At 36.2% G+C, this 18,278-nt stretch overlaps 1 protein-coding gene across 1 annotated transcript in view; it reads left to right on the forward strand.

Moving 5' to 3' along the window:
- AFF4 (ALF transcription elongation factor 4) overlaps positions 1–18,278 on the forward strand; it is a 69,405-nt gene that overhangs the window by 47,437 nt on the left and 3,690 nt on the right. Inside the window, exons 8-20 of the mRNA XM_090288344.1 lie at positions 190–244; positions 703–740; positions 874–1,036; positions 1,686–2,603; positions 5,965–6,053; positions 6,668–6,908; positions 10,848–10,942; positions 11,560–11,623; positions 11,738–11,874; positions 12,704–12,775; positions 13,932–14,025; positions 14,845–14,888; positions 16,087–16,307. Of these exons, the coding sequence (XP_090144470.1) occupies positions 190–244; positions 703–740; positions 874–1,036; positions 1,686–2,603; positions 5,965–6,053; positions 6,668–6,908; positions 10,848–10,942; positions 11,560–11,623; positions 11,738–11,874; positions 12,704–12,775; positions 13,932–14,025; positions 14,845–14,888; positions 16,087–16,307 (2,231 nt within the window). The remainder of the gene's footprint in view (positions 1–189; positions 245–702; positions 741–873; positions 1,037–1,685; positions 2,604–5,964; positions 6,054–6,667; positions 6,909–10,847; positions 10,943–11,559; positions 11,624–11,737; positions 11,875–12,703; positions 12,776–13,931; positions 14,026–14,844; positions 14,889–16,086; positions 16,308–18,278) is intronic.

Genomic DNA, 18,278 nt, shown 5'->3' on the forward strand with positions numbered 1-18,278 from the left:
TGAGTTTTTACTCTGGATGTGAACCAAACCAGACAGAATAAGACTTACTGATATTTTTGCTTTGTTTTTCAATTGAATCTTTGGCTACCACAGTCATTATTTCTAGAATTCTTAGTAGATATTTAATACTCTGGTATGCTATAATAAATTGTCCCAAAAATAATAATTCTTTCTGCCTTTTCCCACTAGTATGTTAAAAGATGACTTAAAGCTGAGCAGCAGTGAAGACAGTGATGGGGAACAGGTGTGTCTACTACTACATGATTTTGCCAGTCTCATACAGTATTTGTTTTCATTGTTTTTTAATAAGAATTATAATGATTCAGTTATTTAAAATAAGTTAATTCCTGCTTTCCAACATTGGAATGTTGTAGTTTTCTGTTCTATCTTTAAACCTCCATTTTCTTTTTTTTTTAATGTGTTTTATTGATTATAAAAATTAACTTTTCCTTGATGCTTACCATGGATCAGAACATACTTATGAAGCATGAGGTTGTTGACAAGAACTATTAACAAAGCTTTTTATCTTATCCTGGCAATTATTTATTCTTTAAGTTAGAACAGTGTGTTGTGTTACTTAACATTGATGCACACATTAGAGAGACCAGTTTTTCTATGAAACATGTAGAGATACTTGTTCACATTAAGCAAATAGAGTACTACATATTCATTCATGGGTTTCCTTTCATGTTTTAATCTTAGGATTGTGATAAGACAATGCCAAGGAGTACACCAGGAAGGTAAGCATCCTTTTATTTCTTAAAGTCAGTTGCCAGATTTGAAAGCTTTCCTGTTGTCATTGTTTTTTTTGTTGTTGTTTTTTTTTTTTAAACAAAACAACTTTTGGTCATTTATATGTTTTATCTCTTTTAGTAACTCTGAACCTTCGCACCATAATAGTGAAGGTGCAGAGAACTCCCGGGATGATTCTAGCAGCCACAGTGGATCTGAAAGCAGCTCTGGGTCTGACTCAGAGAGTGAAAGTAGTTCCAGTGACAGTGAGGCCAACGAGCCATCGCAGAGCGCGTCCCCGGAGGTGAGCAGGGTGGGGGGCCTTCCATGGGGCTCTCAGGACTCCTGGCAGTGGCCAGTGGGGAGCTGATTCAAATATAAAAGGTGAAGGAAATGTTACATATTTTGACAAAAAGAAATTGAACTGTGTATCTTGGAGGATACCTAGGCACTTCATTTTCCTTATTTGAACATTTAGGCTAGATTAAGAACTACTCGAGGTCATATTTCAGGTCATAAAAATACTGGATTTGTTTTTGTTTAGGCTATATTTTGTGTCTTAACATGGTAATTCATATTATGTAGTTATTGTGGCTTAAAATAGTCTTATAGTATAATTTTACTGTAGGTTGCTAAAATGATTAAAAATCTCTCTTGGTACCTATATTATTTGTTTACTTTCTGGATAACTAGATGGATTTTTTAATTTTTGCCTTTGAAAATGGATTCTTGACAGAAATATTTAATATTTAAAGGCCATATATAACATTAAGCTTATCTTCTCATTCAACTGATTATAGACCTAATAGTCAATATTCAGCACTTTGCCTTGATTCATTCAGAATTATGAAAAACATATACCATGAGGCATTGTGTTTTCCCTCTTCCTGAGACCGCAAAGGAGGGAGGAGAAAGCTACAATACTGAAAAAAGCATATTTATTTCTCTTTCAGCCTGAGCCACCACCAACAAACAAATGGCAACTTGATAATTGGTTGAATAAAGTGAACCCACATAAAGTATCACCAGCTTCTTCTGTGGACAGTAACATCCCATCATCTCAAGGCTATAAAAAGGAAGGCCGAGAACAGGGCGCTGGGAATAGCTACACTGATCCAGGTGGACCTAAGGAAACGAGTTCTGCTACCCCTGGACGGGACTCCAAAACCGTCCAAAAGGGATCAGAAAGTGGGCGTGGGAGGCAGAAGTCTCCTGCACAGAGTGACAGTACAACACAGAGGAGAACTGTAGGCAAAAAACAACCCAAAAAGGCCGAGAAGGCAGCGGCTGAAGAGCCCCGCGGAGGTTTGAAGATAGAAAGTGAGACCCCCGTAGACATGGCTGCCAGCATGCCCTCCGGCAGACACAAGGCCGCCACCAAAGGTTCAAGGAAACCCAACATAAAGAAGGAGTCCAAATCTTCTCCTCGCCCTTCAGCAGAGAAAAAGAAATACAAGTCAACAAGTAAATCTTCCCAGAAATCAAGGGAAATCATAGAAACAGATACCTCATCCTCAGATTCGGATGAAAGCGAGAGCCTTCCTCCCTCCTCACAAACGCCTAAGTACCCTGAGAGTAATAGGACTCCCATTAAGCCCTCCTCAGTGGAGGAAGAAGATAGCTTTTTTCGGCAGCGAATGTTCTCTCCTATGGAAGAGAAGGAACTTCTCTCACCCCTTAGTGAGCCTGATGACAGGTACCCACTTATTGTGAAGATTGACCTGAATCTCTTGACTAGAATACCAGGAAAGCCTTACAAAGAAGCAGAGCCACCCAAAGGGGAAAAGAAAAATGTGCCAGAGAAGCACACAAGAGAGGCTCAGAAACAAGCTTCAGAAAAAGTTTCCAACAAAGGCAAGAGGAAACATAAGGTTTGTAAAAGGTTCTGTTGTTGTTTTTGTTTTTAAACATCAGAATCTGAAATGCAGTGGAAATCTCAGCCAAAAACAACTAGTTGAGTCATAGCTTTGAGGGAAATAGAGGGTGAGCCCAAGGCCCATTGGAGGCTACAGATGGAATAGTCCCCTGAGGACCACTGTGCCTCCCCCTGTCTCCCTTCATAAAGCAGCACAATTTCTAATTGGGTCACAGATGAGCCAGTGCTTCTGTTCAGAGTGTGTGCTGGCCAGTGTAGAGGTGAGAGTCACCCTGGCCTTCTCGACATTCTTCAGATTTTGGTTTGAAATGTCTGCAGTTGGGATATGCACTCCAGGTTGTCACTCTTCTCTCTCATATCAAACCAAGTCACATTTTGTAAATTACAAATTCTAGCTAAAAGAATAGACTCACCGATTTTGATATGTCCTTAAGAATTTCACCAGTCCACTGTACATAACTATACCCCAGCTCTTTTCCCCTTTTGAACACTCAAGTCCACAAGTTCAGAAATGAAAACATTTGCTGACACATCTCTAAATGCTTCCAAGATAATTTGAATTTAGAAATGAAGCTTGGTGTATATATTTGTTAGCCTTTTATTGACCCAGGAAATGTGAAAACTCACAGAATGTCTATGACTGGAGGACAATAGACATATAATAGAAAGAGCTGAACAACTTAAATATTTAGATGGAGATTCTTTGAGAAAAACAGGTTGATCATCTTGATCTTTTCAGATCTAGTGAGGAATTTTTATTTTATTTATTTTTAAATTTATTTTTGGATAGAGGAGAAGGGAGGGAGGAAGTGAGGGAGAAAAACATTGGTGTGAGAGAAACATCTATCCGTTCCCTTGTATGCTCCCTGACCAGGGATAAACCTACAACCTAGCCATGTGCCCTAACTGGGAATTGAACCAGCGACCTTTCACTCTGTGGACTGATGCCCAACTGACTGAGCAATACCAGTCAGGGCTAGTGAGGGATTTTTAAAAAGAGAAAAGTAAATTTTAGTAATCTGTTTGAAGAACAGTGTAATTTTTTGATACATAGATGTGAATATAATTGTAAAAGACTGAAAGCATGAGCAGGTAAACAGATAGGTACCAGGTTGTCTCGGAACAAAACCGCAATCCCAGTTGACCTTAAGAATTTCACATAGAAAGATAAGAAGAATACAGCATTTTCTTAAAACGAAGTGAGCTAGAGGTCTTTCCTGTCTTTTTCTTAAAATAGTACTGTGTGCAGATGATGAGGTGTATTTGGACAAACTAGGATAATACTTGTCTCCACTTATTTTTGAATATATTTTAAAATTTGAATTTCTAGAAAACTGAAGCTTACTATCTCAGTGCTATAGCTAATGAGTTTCCATTATTGTAGTATAGCGATACTTTATTCAACTAGTAAGCTGTTTCGAGCTGCTGGCCCCTATGGCTCACAACCTTGGATTGTTGGGTGTGAGCATGGGACTTCATTCATGGAATTACATGAAATAAGAGCTTATATATGATAGGCTCTGCTCTTCAGAAAACTAAGGTATGGAATAAAAAGATGGTCCTTTTGTGCTTAACAAGTATTACATGTTCTTTATAAGATTTCAAATGTTTAAAATAGAGAAAATGAAGGTCCTTTTTACTCTTTTGTTTAAAAAGATATTACTTATTAGGAAATATCCCCTTCCTCTAAAAGAAGTGCCCCATATCTCCTCCCCTCCCTTACATCTCACTGGATATATTCCTCCCAAGTTTTCTGTAGCAATACTTGTAAGTCAGATTTTGATTTTATAAAATAATATAACACCAGGAAACTTAGTGATGATTTTTGAGATTGGTGGCTTTGGTGAAATTAAATGTTGGGCAATTCCTTAAGATAAAGCAGATGATACTGACAAGAGGCCCAGCCAAGGGTAATGAGGGATGTAGATTTCCTTGTTCTCATGTGTTCATTTTTAACCATTTGCGTAGGGCAGCGATTTTCAACCATTTTCATCTCATGGGACACAAGTTAATTAAGAAAATTTGGCGGCACACCAAAAGTTAGTTATTTTTTTTGCCAATATGACCAGAAAAAAAAAAGGTATAATTTTGAATCATTCACACCAGGTGGCTGTTGTTGTGTTGACTATTATCATTCTTTTATTTGACAGTCTAAGGGAAAAGAGGTCAGTGCTCTGATTAAATAGTCAGGTATTGCATGTTTTAAAAATTCTTGCAGTCCTGTGCCCTGATATTTAAAGCAAATATCAGATAGGAAAACTTAGATTCACCCAGGAAAGTAGCGTTGGCAATTATAGATGTGCTCATAAGTTTTGTTTTAGCCAAAAAAGGTTTTCAAAAATTATTAGGCTTGGCTTATAATAAAAAAGATGGACAGTAGCTAGTGTTGAAGGTGTAGATGAATTGGAATTTTCAGCAGTGCTGGTGGGCATGTAAAATGATGTAGCAGCTTTGGAACAGCGTAGCAGTTCCTCAGAAAGTTACAGCATTATCTTATGTCCCAGATATTCCACTCCTAAGTGTAGGGGTGTGTGTGTGTGTGTGAGAGAGAGAGAGAGAGAGAGAGAGAGAGAGAGAGAGAGAGAGAGAGAGAGAGAGAGAGACAGCCATCCCCCAAGAGAAATGAAAGCATAACTTGTACTTGAATGTTCTTAGCAGGATGGCCATCAGCGTGGATAAATAAAATGTGGTATATCCATACAATGCACTACATATGTATATTCAGCCATAAAAGGAAATGAAGTACTGATACCTGCTACCACATGGATGACTTTTAAAATGTTGTGCTAAGTGAAGGGAGCCAAACACAAAACGCCACCCATACTATATGATTCCATTTATATGAAATGTCTACAATAGGCAAATTCATAAAGACAGAGTATAGATTAAAAATTGCTAGTGTCTGGGGATATAGAAAATGGGTAGTGACTGCAAATGGGCACAGGGTGTCTTTTTGAGATGACGAAAATATTCTAAAATTGGTTGCACAGCTTGTAAATATACTAAGGGCCATTGAACTGTGTACTTTTAAATAGTGAATTTTATGGTATGTGAATTATATCTTAATTATAATTTCATTTCCCTCCCCCTGAAATCACTAGTCTGAAAAAATGCCATTTAAAAGACTACAGGAAATTTGTTTTAATATTTCGGTTCTGTTTATCTAAAATAGGAGACTTCTACTGAGCCTTAAAACCTAATTCACTGAACATTGGTTAAATGAATTATTTTACTTCACATTTGTCTTCTTGCAGAAGCCTATCATGGATAAACTGTTTGGGGGTGCCTAGTTCTGGAAACTAAAATTAAATGAATAAAGTTCAAACCTAGCAGCTCTCTTTCTGTTTTTTACCCAGAATGAAGATGATAACCGAGCCACTGAGAGCAAGAAACCCAAAACAGAGGACAAGAATTCTGCAAGCCACAAGCCATCCAGCAATAGAGAGTATGTTCCAAAAACATGTTACATGCATGTTAACATGTATGCCCTTTGCTCTTGGGTACTTTCTAACATGCTCTTAGAATGTCTTTTAGCAAGTATATGTCATATATATATATACACACACACATACATATACCAAATAGTGGGAGCTTTTGCTTTTAGCTAATAGGGATGGAAAGCATTTAAGGTTCAGTCACATCTTCTGCTCGTTTTTTTAGTCGACTAGGGGTAAGTATAGGATAAGAATTAAAGTAAGGCTTTACTATTTTCTGCCTAGATGACAAGCTTATCTGTAACTTCCAAGGGACTAATTACTAATTTGTGAGCATTAGTATCTTCATTCATCATTCGTCTTTTTGTTTGGTTATTCAGACAGTATTTATTGAATACTTATTGTACGGCAGACCAAGGGAAAGGCCCTGTGTATACAACCATAGGGGGAAGAACCAGGCAAGATGCATGCCCTCATGAAATTTACAGCTTTGTTTTGCAGAAATCATATGTTCTAGTAATCTTATAAGGAAAAACAAGTTTGAAAGCAGGCAAAGAAAAACGAATAAACTCCATCCAGCCCTATGACTATGTGGGGAAATAAGGGCGTTCCTTTGATTTGGCAGGTCATCTAAACAGAGTGTGTCAAAGGAAAAGGATTTGTTGCCTTCCCCTGCTGGGCCTGTTCCTTCAAAAGATCCAAAAACAGAGCATGGCTCTCGGAAGAGGACTATTAGTCAGTCTTCTTCCTTAAAGTCAACTAATAACAGCAATAAGGAGAATAGCGGCAGCAGCAAAAGCAGTTCCTCTATGTCAAAGCAGAAGAAGACTGAAGGGAAGACTTCCAGTAGCTCTAAGGAGGTCAAGGTAAGACACTTGGGGGCCTGAGTCTTTCGAAAATCAATTTCATTGCCATGTGACTTTTCCAGTGTGACACCCGTGCTTTGAAAATGTGTAAACATTTCATTAACCCTTTGAGTGCCGTGCGTAACTCGAAATTGGGATCAACCTGAGAAAAATTAATATATAATCTGAGGTACAAAAAAAGGAACAAAACATAAAATATGAATTATTCCATTGTTATTTACATTTATAGCTATCGAAAAAGAGTTGCTGGGAGCGACGGTGGCACTTTTGTGAAAATTTGTCAGCATCACTCACAGCGACATTGGCACTCAAAGGGTTAAATTTATAAGCCTGTGCATTTTTACTCTCAAAATGTCATGTTCTTGATAATAAACCTATGCAGTGGTCTGAGACCAGAAAGCAGCAAGTCAGCTGGAAAAGTTGGTTATGGATAAACAGTTGATTATGAGCTAATTATAAATAGCTCCAGTTGCTTCTCTATGGTTTGAAATTGGCTTCGGACTTTTTAAAAATGGATTTTACAAGCAAGTTATATTACATAAAGTGACAGAGCAACTGTTTGGCTTTGATTCATGAAGAAAAAAAATTCTTTAACTCAGCTAACACTGGAACTATTCCTAGAACATGATCATATGTAGGGGAATATTCTTAATGCATGTAGATGGAAATTAGTGCAGCCTAGAAAAACCTTCTTTGATCTCTCACCCCCAGTTTATTTTACCAGGTTATTTGCATTGCTTTCTAAATGTTCTGAACCAGGAGCAAATTCTCTGACAAAGTTAAGAAAATACGTAGATATCATAGAATATAATTCACTGCATTATTATTTGTATCTTAAATAAGGAAAGGTTTGAAAGTTGAAAAATGAGACTGTTGAAGGCAGTTAATCGTGCTTATTAAATGTGGTAATTAAGCCTTTTAAATTCAGGTAATTTTAATTGTGAACATCTCAAATGGAGATACACAGAAGGGTTTCTCCAGCTGGCACCCTCGTGGTGTCCTCAGGGAACCTGGGAGTCCTGTTGGCTTCCTTCACTGCTCCAGATCTCTACTTCCTGCTCACTGGCTCTTTCTCCATTTCCCATCCTTTAACTGTAGGAATTTGAGGCCTGTATGCTTAGTTCTTGAAACCTATTATCTTTTTCTTCTTCTTAAACACTTATTGAATAAGCTCACCTGCTTATTTGGCTTCTGTTATTTTGCAGATAAAACTCACTGCCCGTTCTCTTCCTCATTGGTTGTCAGCTTCTTGAAAGCAGGGATTTGTATCTTACTTGTTTTGTATTTTATTCAGCATTGAACTTAACAAGTAATCAGGAAATATTTGTTGGATCTAATGTAGTTATTTGGTACTCTGTTGTTATCAACAAACTATAAAATAGCGACCCTAATCACTTTAATTTCAAGATCTTATGGCATTTACCAGTTGTTAAAATTATTACTGTTAGTCTTGGCAATTTCCAGTTGAAACAGTTATATATGGATTTATTAAAGAAAATATTTTTTCTTATTGATTAGAGAGAAAGAGGAAAGAAGAGAGAAAGGAAACATCACTTGGTTGTTCTAGCGTTCACTGGTTGATTCCTTTATATGCCTTGACTTGGGGCTCAAACCCACAACGTTAATGCATTAGGACAATGCTCTAACTAACTGAGCTACCCAGTCAGGGGTAAAGAAGAATCGTCGATGTAGTTAGAAAATATGCTATTTCTTTTATCAACTAAAAGAATGATCAACTAATAAGGCAAACCAAAATTACATATAATTTTTATTTTGTTTTTCTAGATATTTGCTCATATTTTCAAATTTGTGAAAATGGCAGAGAGCTGTTCATTATAGTGTTGTACTATGCTTTTAATATCTGTAACATCTCTACTTATATTCCTCTTATATTCTTAATATTAGCTGTGTGCCATCTCTGTTTTTTCCTTTATGATTCTCATCAGAAGTTTATCAATTTTACTTGTCTTCAAAAAAACAGCCTTTGTTTTTGTTGATTCTCTGTAGTTTGTTTTCTGTTTCATTAATTTATACTCTTTATAATTTCCTTTCTTATTCATTTTGTTTGTTTTGCTAACTTTTAGAGATGGATATTTCATTAATTTTTAAATTAATTTTAATCCTTTCTTCTTTCTCTACTATAAGCAGTTAGACTATAGATTTCCCACTAAATACTGCTTTAGCTGCATTGCACACAATTTGGTACATAATGTTTTTATAATGCAGTTTAAAATGTTTTCTAATTTCCATTTTATTTCATCTTTGACCAACAAGTTATTTAAAAGTGTGTTACTCAGTTTCCAAACATACAGAGGTTTTCAGTTATCTTTTGGTTAGTCTTTCTATCTTAATTGCATTGGAGCTACAGAGTGGTGTGCATGGTAGTAACCTTAAAATTTGTTAAGATGTGCTTTATTCCTATAAAGTATATGGAAGATTTTTAAAATTTCATATTTGTTTTAAAAGAATGTGTATTCTATAATATACCATAAATTTAATTAGATTAATCATGTTTTCAAACCTTTGTCCTGACTGACATTTTGTCAGTTTGTTGTTCTATTAATATCTGCTGGGAGAAGTTATTTCCACAAGTATACAGGATTTATTTATTTTTTGTAGTTCTGTCATTTTTTTACATTGAGATACACTTCATACATAACATCAGTTTCACATGTACAACATAATGATTTGATATATGTATATTTTGTGAAATAATCACTACAATAAGTAGTTAACATCCATCACCACATAGTGATTTTCTATATCACACACATACAATTTTTATATAATAAGGTATTGAAATATCTGGAAATTTTTTTTATTTATTTTTCAGAAACTTCAGTTTTCCGTCAATAAATCTAAAGTTAGGCACTATAAGAGCTATCCTAATAATATTATGTTACGTTGCAATATAATATTCAGGAATCCATTTCATAAACATGCAAACTTTACTATGAAGAGCTTAGGATTTTATCAAATCTTAGGACTTTTTTTTCATTCCTTGAAGTAAGCTGTAATGAGTGGAAATGAAGAGCTCATCATACAAGAAAAGAAAGGAAATGGTTAACATGATTCCTTTTAAATGGATTTTAAGCACCAGTAGTAAAATTATTTATTACTGGGTTTTCTGATTTTGAAACATTCATGCATTTGTAGGCTAAACTCTACTTATTTATGATGTTTTATTATGGAAAGTGTATATTCATTTTATTAAAGATAGGGTTGGATGGGGATGCAGTCATAGCCCTGGCATTACAGGGCTATGTTGATAGGAAGCAAAATAAAGTTTAAGAAAGTGGCTAGCCTTTTGAAATCTGACAGATCTGGATTTAAAACCCAAATTCCAGGAATGCCACTTAAAAGTTGTTTGAACTTGGGGCAAATTACTTAACCTCCTTGAGACTGCTGCTTATTCTATCCTATTAGCAGTACATATTTCATAGGATTGTTGAAGGAGTAATGACTGTGCTAAGTACTTAATTAACAGTGCATGGCAATAGGTAAGCACATAGTAAATGTCAGATATTATTATTACTGTTTTTCTTGGTTGCCTCTTGCACATGCTGCAATCAGGGATCCCCACAACCCAGGCATGTACCCTGATGGGGAATTGAACTAGTGGCCTTTCACTTTGCGGGATGACATCCAACCAACTGAGCCACACTGGTCAGGGCTGTGTACTATGTCTCCACAAGTGCTCCTCAGTCAGTGCCTGGCACATAGTAGATCCCTAATATTAGAATGAAAAATTTTGATTATTTAAAATGGACTTAATGTGTAAAAAAGATGTTTAGAATCTGAAAATTTTAAATTTTGTAACAAGAAGATTACTGAAGTCAGTGGAGTTTTGTTTTGCTTTTACTAGTGGCTTAGGAAATATTTTTAGTTTAACTTTAATCTCACAATTTTAAACATAGTTATATATATTTTCTTTGTCAGGAAAAGGCTTCAAACAGCTCCTCTAACTGTCCTCCATCTACACCAATCCCTGAAGCTTCTAAGCCTCGGAGAACAAAGCTTGCCTTTGATGACAGGTGAGCTTAATAAGGTGTTTTATGCATTCAGGAAATCATACCAGTCAGCATATAAGAAACTCATTTTCATTTCTATCAATTACTAGAATTCGTACTTGTGTTGTAATTTACAGAATAATCAGATTTTAATTTGAAAGGTACCCACTAGCCCCAAGTATCGCTCCTTTGACTTATCTCAGTGACTCTTATGGGGAATGTGAATGACATGTCTTCCTGTGCAACCTTCCTGCTGCTGCTCTCATTGTTTAAAAGAGGGGTGTTCTCAGATATGTAAGAGTAATGTTGATTTTCCCCTCCATTTGGATAAAAGATTATTCCTCCTATTTAATCTTTTATTTACTCTAAATTTCTCAAATATCTTGGGTAAATTAGTATTTAATACTAGGGCGCTTGATTTCTGTTTCTAAGTAGAAAATTTTTGCCATGAGTTGGCCAGAACTATGTATGTTCTTAACCCAATGTAAACATTTATCAGACAAAAACTGAATCAAATGTTTTAGTAATAGCTCATTGTCTTGAGGACATTAAAACTTAAGAGATGCTAGAGACTAAAATGAACAAGTGTCATTTATGAAAAATATTTATCACATTATTTAAAATAAAAATTTGCATTGCAGAAATTACTCAGCAGACCATTATTTACAAGAAGCAAAAAAGCTAAAGCATAATGCAGATGCATTGGTATGTAAATATTCTCTTCACATTTATATAGTTAATCAAGTTAACTAAATCTTCACTTATTGTTTCCAAGCTATATTAGTGCAGCTCTAATTACATTTTTTCTCCTTTCTTCAGTCTGACAGGTTTGAGAAAGCTGTATACTATCTTGATGCTGTGGTATCTTTCATTGAATGTGGGAATGCATTAGAGAAAAATGCTCAGGAATCCAAATCTCCATTCCCCATGTATTCAGAGACAGTGGAGCTCATTAAGTAAGTGGGAAAACTTGCCACATCATTGGCAATATTATTTCTCTGGTCTGTCTAGGAAGGGAATGATAAAACTAAACAATCATGCACTCCGTAACAACATTTTGGTCAACAGCAGACCACATACATATATATGACAGTCCCATAAGATTATAGTGGAACTGAAAAATTCCTGTCTCCTAGTATAGTGGATCTGTGGTAATGTCATAGCGCAAAGCTTTGTTTGTAGTGATGCTGGTGTAAACAAACCTAATGCACTGCCCGTCTCATACAGTTATGTACAGTACATAATACTGGTTTGTGTGTTTGCTATACTTGTTATCATTATTTTAAAATGTACTCTTCCCGTTTAACATATGAAATGTTTACTGTAAAACAGTATGCCACGTTATGCGGGCAGCTGCCTCATACATCTTGCATTTACCCCTTCTCCTAGTTGCATCATTTTCTCTTGCCCTTGATTTACTCTTGTGTTGTTTTGTGCAGTAACATACAGGCTTGTAGCATGGGAGCAATCGGCTGTAGGCTATACCGTCCAGCCTAGGTCTGCAGTAGGCTGTGCTGTCTCGGTTTAAGTAAGCGCATTCTACGATATTCACACAGTGATGAAATTGCCTAATGACACGAACGTGTCCCTGTCGTTAAGCATCATGACTATATATAATAGAGCTAAAGAGAATGCTTAATCTTTTATTATCTTTGGATAAGGAGAACTAGATACTTCAGTGCATATTTTTGCCTTTACGCAGGTTAGATTCTAATGTTTTGAGGACTAAGAAAGAAGATCAGGTTGAAATACTTTGTGTCATTTATTTATTATTTTAACTCACAGATACACTATGAAGCTAAAGAATTACTTAGCACCAGATGCTACAGCTGCAGATAAAAGACTTACAGTACTTTGGTAAGTGTTGTGTATTCTAATCTCTCCTAAGTGACAGGCAGTTCCACAATAAAGTGTGCTGTGTATGCATTTCTGAAAATTATCCTTGAATCAAAGGTCCTTAACTCAGTCCTCAACCTATTCTGGATGGGTAAAGTAGAAAATAACTCTGATTCCTGTTGAAAGGTTTTAATAGTTGTCAGTCTCTGTTCCATTGCCCTCTTGACAAAAGCCTTGGTAGAGTGGGACACATAAGAGCTCTCCATTGTCTTAAGTGGTCACTTTTCTGGGCCCTTTTTTGGTTTCCTCTCTCACCATTCACATATACGAGTATGCCTTTCCTTGTGGGATAAACGGTTGGCTTGCTCAGAATAAAGAATGTGGTTTGTTTGCTTGTATTCCAGGGAGGTGTAGCTGTTCACTTGTTATAGGTATTAACTGCACTGGGCACTGTGTTTAACAGCTGGACGTGCTGCTGTGGATAAAACTGGCATGGTCCTGTTTGTCACAGGGTCTAGTGTTTAATGTGAGGAGACAGAAACTAATCAAATACCTACAAATATTGAGTAGTTTGAAAGAAAAGTATATATAAAGGTAAGGGCAGAGGACAGGGAGACCTAGTCTTAGGTAGAGGGAACATGTATAAGGACTGGATCGTGCAAAGAACCTGGAAACTAGGGAGGAACCAGAAGAAGACCAGTGAGAAATGAAGTGACAGTGACCAAAGAGGTAGGCAGTGGTCATCATGCAGGGCCCTTGTTAGCCATGTTAAGACTTATGTATATTACCTCAGAGTTATAATATTTATAGTTGAGTTTACTAGTTTTTGTTTAATTTTAGATTGCTTATAATTTGATCTAGAGAGTCTGCCCCTCAGCAATTTATTTTTAAATGCATATGTTATAATACAATTACATGTTGGGTCCTGTGGGTGAGGTTTTAATTTTTGAATGTCAATAAATAGGAGGCTAGTCCTGTGTCCCTTTGTCATTTCTAGGGTGTGTATGGTAATAAGAACACCGTGTTTGGTTTTGCTTAAGAGTCAGTGTTATCGATCTTATGCCTTGCTCTGCTTACATGAGCCAGTTCTATACTCTTGCACAATGCACAGGCAGTCTGTGCAGATAAGGCCAGAGTGTGTCGTCCTGTAAATAAGCTGCCCTTTTCCATTGACCAGCCTGCGATGCCAGTCTTTGCTGTACCTGCGGTTATTCAAACTGAAGAAGGAGAATGCTCTGAAGTACTCAAAGGCACTGACGGAGCACCTGAAGGTAAGTGCCAAAACGGAAGATCCATTTGCTGGGAGACGAGTTTGTAAAGTCTTCTACCCCCACTCCAAAGTGCCCTCATGTTTTACATACCATGGCAAGTGCAGAGAGGGAGCTACTGTTTGGGAACTTTCAAATAAGTTTGAGGTTTCTTGGTAAGTTTTCAAATGCACATATATATCTGATTATAGAACCTATGCAGCCATATTCAGTAGCTCTTAACATCTCACTAGATGTAGGCTATTTTTATTATGAAACCTGATTTATGCTTTTAAAGTGGTCTTTTGTATTTGCTACTTTCTTTCCTTAGACTTATTATAGTTTTCTAAAATGTCTTTCTATGATTTTTTTTCTTTAATAACAACATATAAATCTTCCTCAAATCCTGCCCTATTTATGACTTGGAATCTTTCAGTAGCTTACCGTTGCCTGGAGGATAAAGTCCAGGCTTCTTACCCTGACCTGCCAGGTCCATCTCTCTCTTATTCCTTATCTAAACCTGTGGTCCAGGAAAACTTTATGAGTCACATACATTCTCTTTTCAGCAGCCTTTATATGGAGTATGACTCACCTGTCCCCTCTTCTTTATTGGTCTGAGTGTTACTTATTCTTGTTTCTCACTTAAGTCTTCTAGAACACCCCAGCTCTTACCTGTAGCTTATTTCTATTACATATTTACCTACACACACACATACATTTTGGATTTTTAAATTTACAAGACTCCTTAAGATCAGTTCTGGCTCAGTGCCTTGAATATATTTAGTACTCCATAAGTAGTTAAAAAAATTTTTTTTTGTTAAGTACATTCTATTTTCTCCACAGAATTCTTACAATAATTCTCAAGCACCATCACCTGGCTTAGGAAGGTAGGTCAATTTTATTCTATAAAATACTATTTGGGACAAGTTTATTTATTTTTATGTAAAGGTGGAATGGGTAGGGTCTAATTTCCGAAAATGGTGCGATGATAACCTTTTAAGAAATTACAGCTATCTCTAATTAAAAGTATTTTAAAATATCTTATCTTTTTTATAAATTGAAATAGAATAATGAACATAATCTTTAAAAGATTAGAGAGGGAGGAGGGGCCATTTCACCTGCAGAAGTCTCAATTTTTACTGCACCTTTACTCGTCTCAGAGGGTGACATCTGTAGGTACTTGGGTTTTATCACAGTGGGATTATCTTTACTAAAATCCTGACACTGCCAGAGTTAACACTAGAGGCACGATGGTGGGTTCTCCTGCATCTCCATCTCACTTTCATACCACTCTTCTCCCAGAGGGAGGAAAATACCATGAAACCTTTTTCTTAAGTTTATCTGTTCAGTTAGCATGTTTGAGTTCATTGATATTTTGTCTTTGCCCTTATGTAGTTTTTAAACCAAATTTATAGTTCCAAAAGTGCAAATAAAAATATTTTTAACAACTAGTTTCCTCCTTCCAAATTTAGTTTGATTTTCCTTTTATTATGGTCTTGGGCATTTCCACAAATTTTAGTACTACTGAAATGAACCTGCCAGCTTTCAACATGTGTTTTCAAAGAACTATCTAATTGACAGAAGCTTGAGATGATTGCAGTTGATTGAGAAGGCTGTACCTCTTTGTCAGCTCTGAATAACTTGGTTAAACTAGGAAAGTACCAGAAATTATGGACTTCAAAATAAGATGTTCCCATATACTACCCACAATTTTTGTGTGTGCTAAATTGTTAATTCCACACAACTTTTCACAAAAGAATTTGAAAAGTACCTAAATATATGCCCATCGAAAGTGTGTTGAGCTGGAAATGAGACAGTCTAACTTATTAAGTCTTTGAACATCTCTTGTTCTGTTGCCATTTATTAAAACAAAGAGTTCAGATAAAATGATAATTCACAGTTGTCTTTAGTGAATGAAGTACTTATTTAGAAGAAATTGTGTTTCTCTGGGAACCCTTTTAAGTTTAAAAGAACCTTTAAATTTTAAAAACCTTCAGCTGGGCCCTTCCTAAGAGCCCATGTTACATTGATTTCCTCATGTTCACAATATCCATATGAATAAACTCTTTGTTTCTTTGTGTGTAGCAAAGCTGTTGGGATGCCTTCCCCTGTTTCTCCAAAGTTGTCACCAGGCAACTCAGGAAATTATTCTTCTGGGGCCAGTAGTTCTTCAGCAAGCGGTTCTTCAGTGACCATTCCGCACAGAATTCACCACATGGCAGCCAGCTACGTGCAGGTTACATCTAACTTCCTCTATGCCACAGAAATCTGGGACCAAGCTGAGCAGCTCTCCAAAGAGCAAAAAGGTAGGATGGTCTTTGGAGAAATTTTGAGGGGAGGAATTGTTAAAAGGAGATTTTATGATCTAGTTTTAAGTAAGTGTCTGGTCTGCATTTTTAGTTTATTATCTAGTCTAGAGTTAATTATAATAGGTTGCCAATCTCTGTTGCTCAGTAGTCACGTTGAATGCACTAAATTTGGTCAGACTTTCACTATATACTCTTGATCAAACTAAACTAAAAATAATGTTTGGTCTAAGACAAGTATACCTTTGTTCTGGTATATTAAACGCAGCTCATACTATAAAAATAATAAAGTATATGTTCTGTTCTAGGATGGTTAACAGTAAAATTGTCTATATGCATAGGATCACATCCAGACATCTTATACATATGAGATATTGTAAGAAAGTATGTTCATACTGGAGTTTTAGGTATACTTATGTGATAGGAGACCACAAAACGAATAGCTTTCTAGCATTTTTAAAATATTTTTAAAATTTTAAAATTTATTGTTTTAGAGAGGAAGGGAGAAAGAGACAGAAGGAAACATAGATTTGTTGTTACCACTTATTATGCATTTATTGATTGATTCTTGTATGTGCCCTGACCGGGGATCAGACCTGCAACCGTGGTGTATCCAGATGATGCTCTAACCAACTGAGCTACCAGCCAGGCTCTAGCATTTTTTAATATTAGATCACTTGAAACTTTGTACTTTAAGTTTGTTGTCTTCCAGATTAAGAACAGTGAGAATTATAAAGTATTTAAGGACTTTACAGAGAAGTACTATATAAATACCATGTTATTTTAGTAGATGTTATTAGCATATGTGTGTGTGTGTGTGTAGATTGTTTGTAGAGAAACACTAGTCAATCAAATGTCCTTTTGTCAAAGGGTACATTTGTTTACTTATAGTATGAACAGATAATCAGATGAAAATGAAAGATTTCTATTTCTAAAGAGGGGTAATGGTGAAGAAAGGATTTAGAGGAACCCCAACATCTAACATAAAGTTGTGTTTTTAAAACCTACTTTGTTTCTTATATTTTAAATATTGTCAGTATTGCTCAGAAACCATTAGAAATCTGAAATTCTTTAGTCACCCCTACTTTACTTCCCATTCTTCTCCCTAATGCAAGTTTCGTAGCCTCTTTTCTTTTCCTTTTCCTTTCCTTTCCTTTCCTTTTCCTTTTCCCCTTTTTTGTATGACAGTTTTTCAAAATTGACTAAAGGAAACAGCATGATACAATGAACCCATGTACCTTTCATTCAGCTTCAGCTTCAGTAACACAACATTTTGCTAATCACGTTTCATCTCCCTTACCCCGCATTCTTTTCCCCTGGAGTATTTTAAAGCAAATACCAAATCATGACATTTCACCTGGGTACTTTATATGCATCTTTCGGTGACAGACTTTTCTTTTTCTTTTAATCGTCACTAAGGACATGGCTTATTGATTTTAGGGAGAGGGCAAGGTAGGGGGAGAGAGGGAGAGAAACATCAGTGTGAGGGAGAAACATCAGTCAGTTGCCTTTCATACACACCTTGATCGGGGACTGAACCCGCAACCTAGACATGTGCCCTGACCAGGGATTGAATCTGTGATCTTTTGGTTCATAAGACAATGCTCCAACCAACACTGGCCAGGGCAGATGATAGACTTTTCAAACACATGATCACCATGCCTTTATCACAACTATGCAAATTAACAATAATTCCTTTATATCTTATTATACCTAGTCTACCACCAGATTTCCCTATTATCTCAAAATGTGCCCCTTTTTAATAGTTGCATTTGGTTTAGACAGGATCTAAACATTGATTGATCGATATCTTAAGTAGCTCCCCGTCTTCCACTTCTTTGTGTGGCCATGCCATTAAAGATCAGGGAGAAACTGGGCCGTAGACTATGTCATATTCTGGACTTGACTGCTTGTTTTCTCATAGTGTCATTTAGCTTGCTCTTCTGTGTCCCGTATATTTCCTTCGTACTA

This window comes from Furipterus horrens, unplaced genomic scaffold (genome assembly GCF_987537825.1).
Source record: "Furipterus horrens unplaced genomic scaffold, mFurHor1.1.pri manual_scaffold_10, whole genome shotgun sequence".
NCBI classification, from domain to species: Eukaryota; Metazoa; Chordata; class Mammalia; order Chiroptera; family Furipteridae; genus Furipterus; species Furipterus horrens.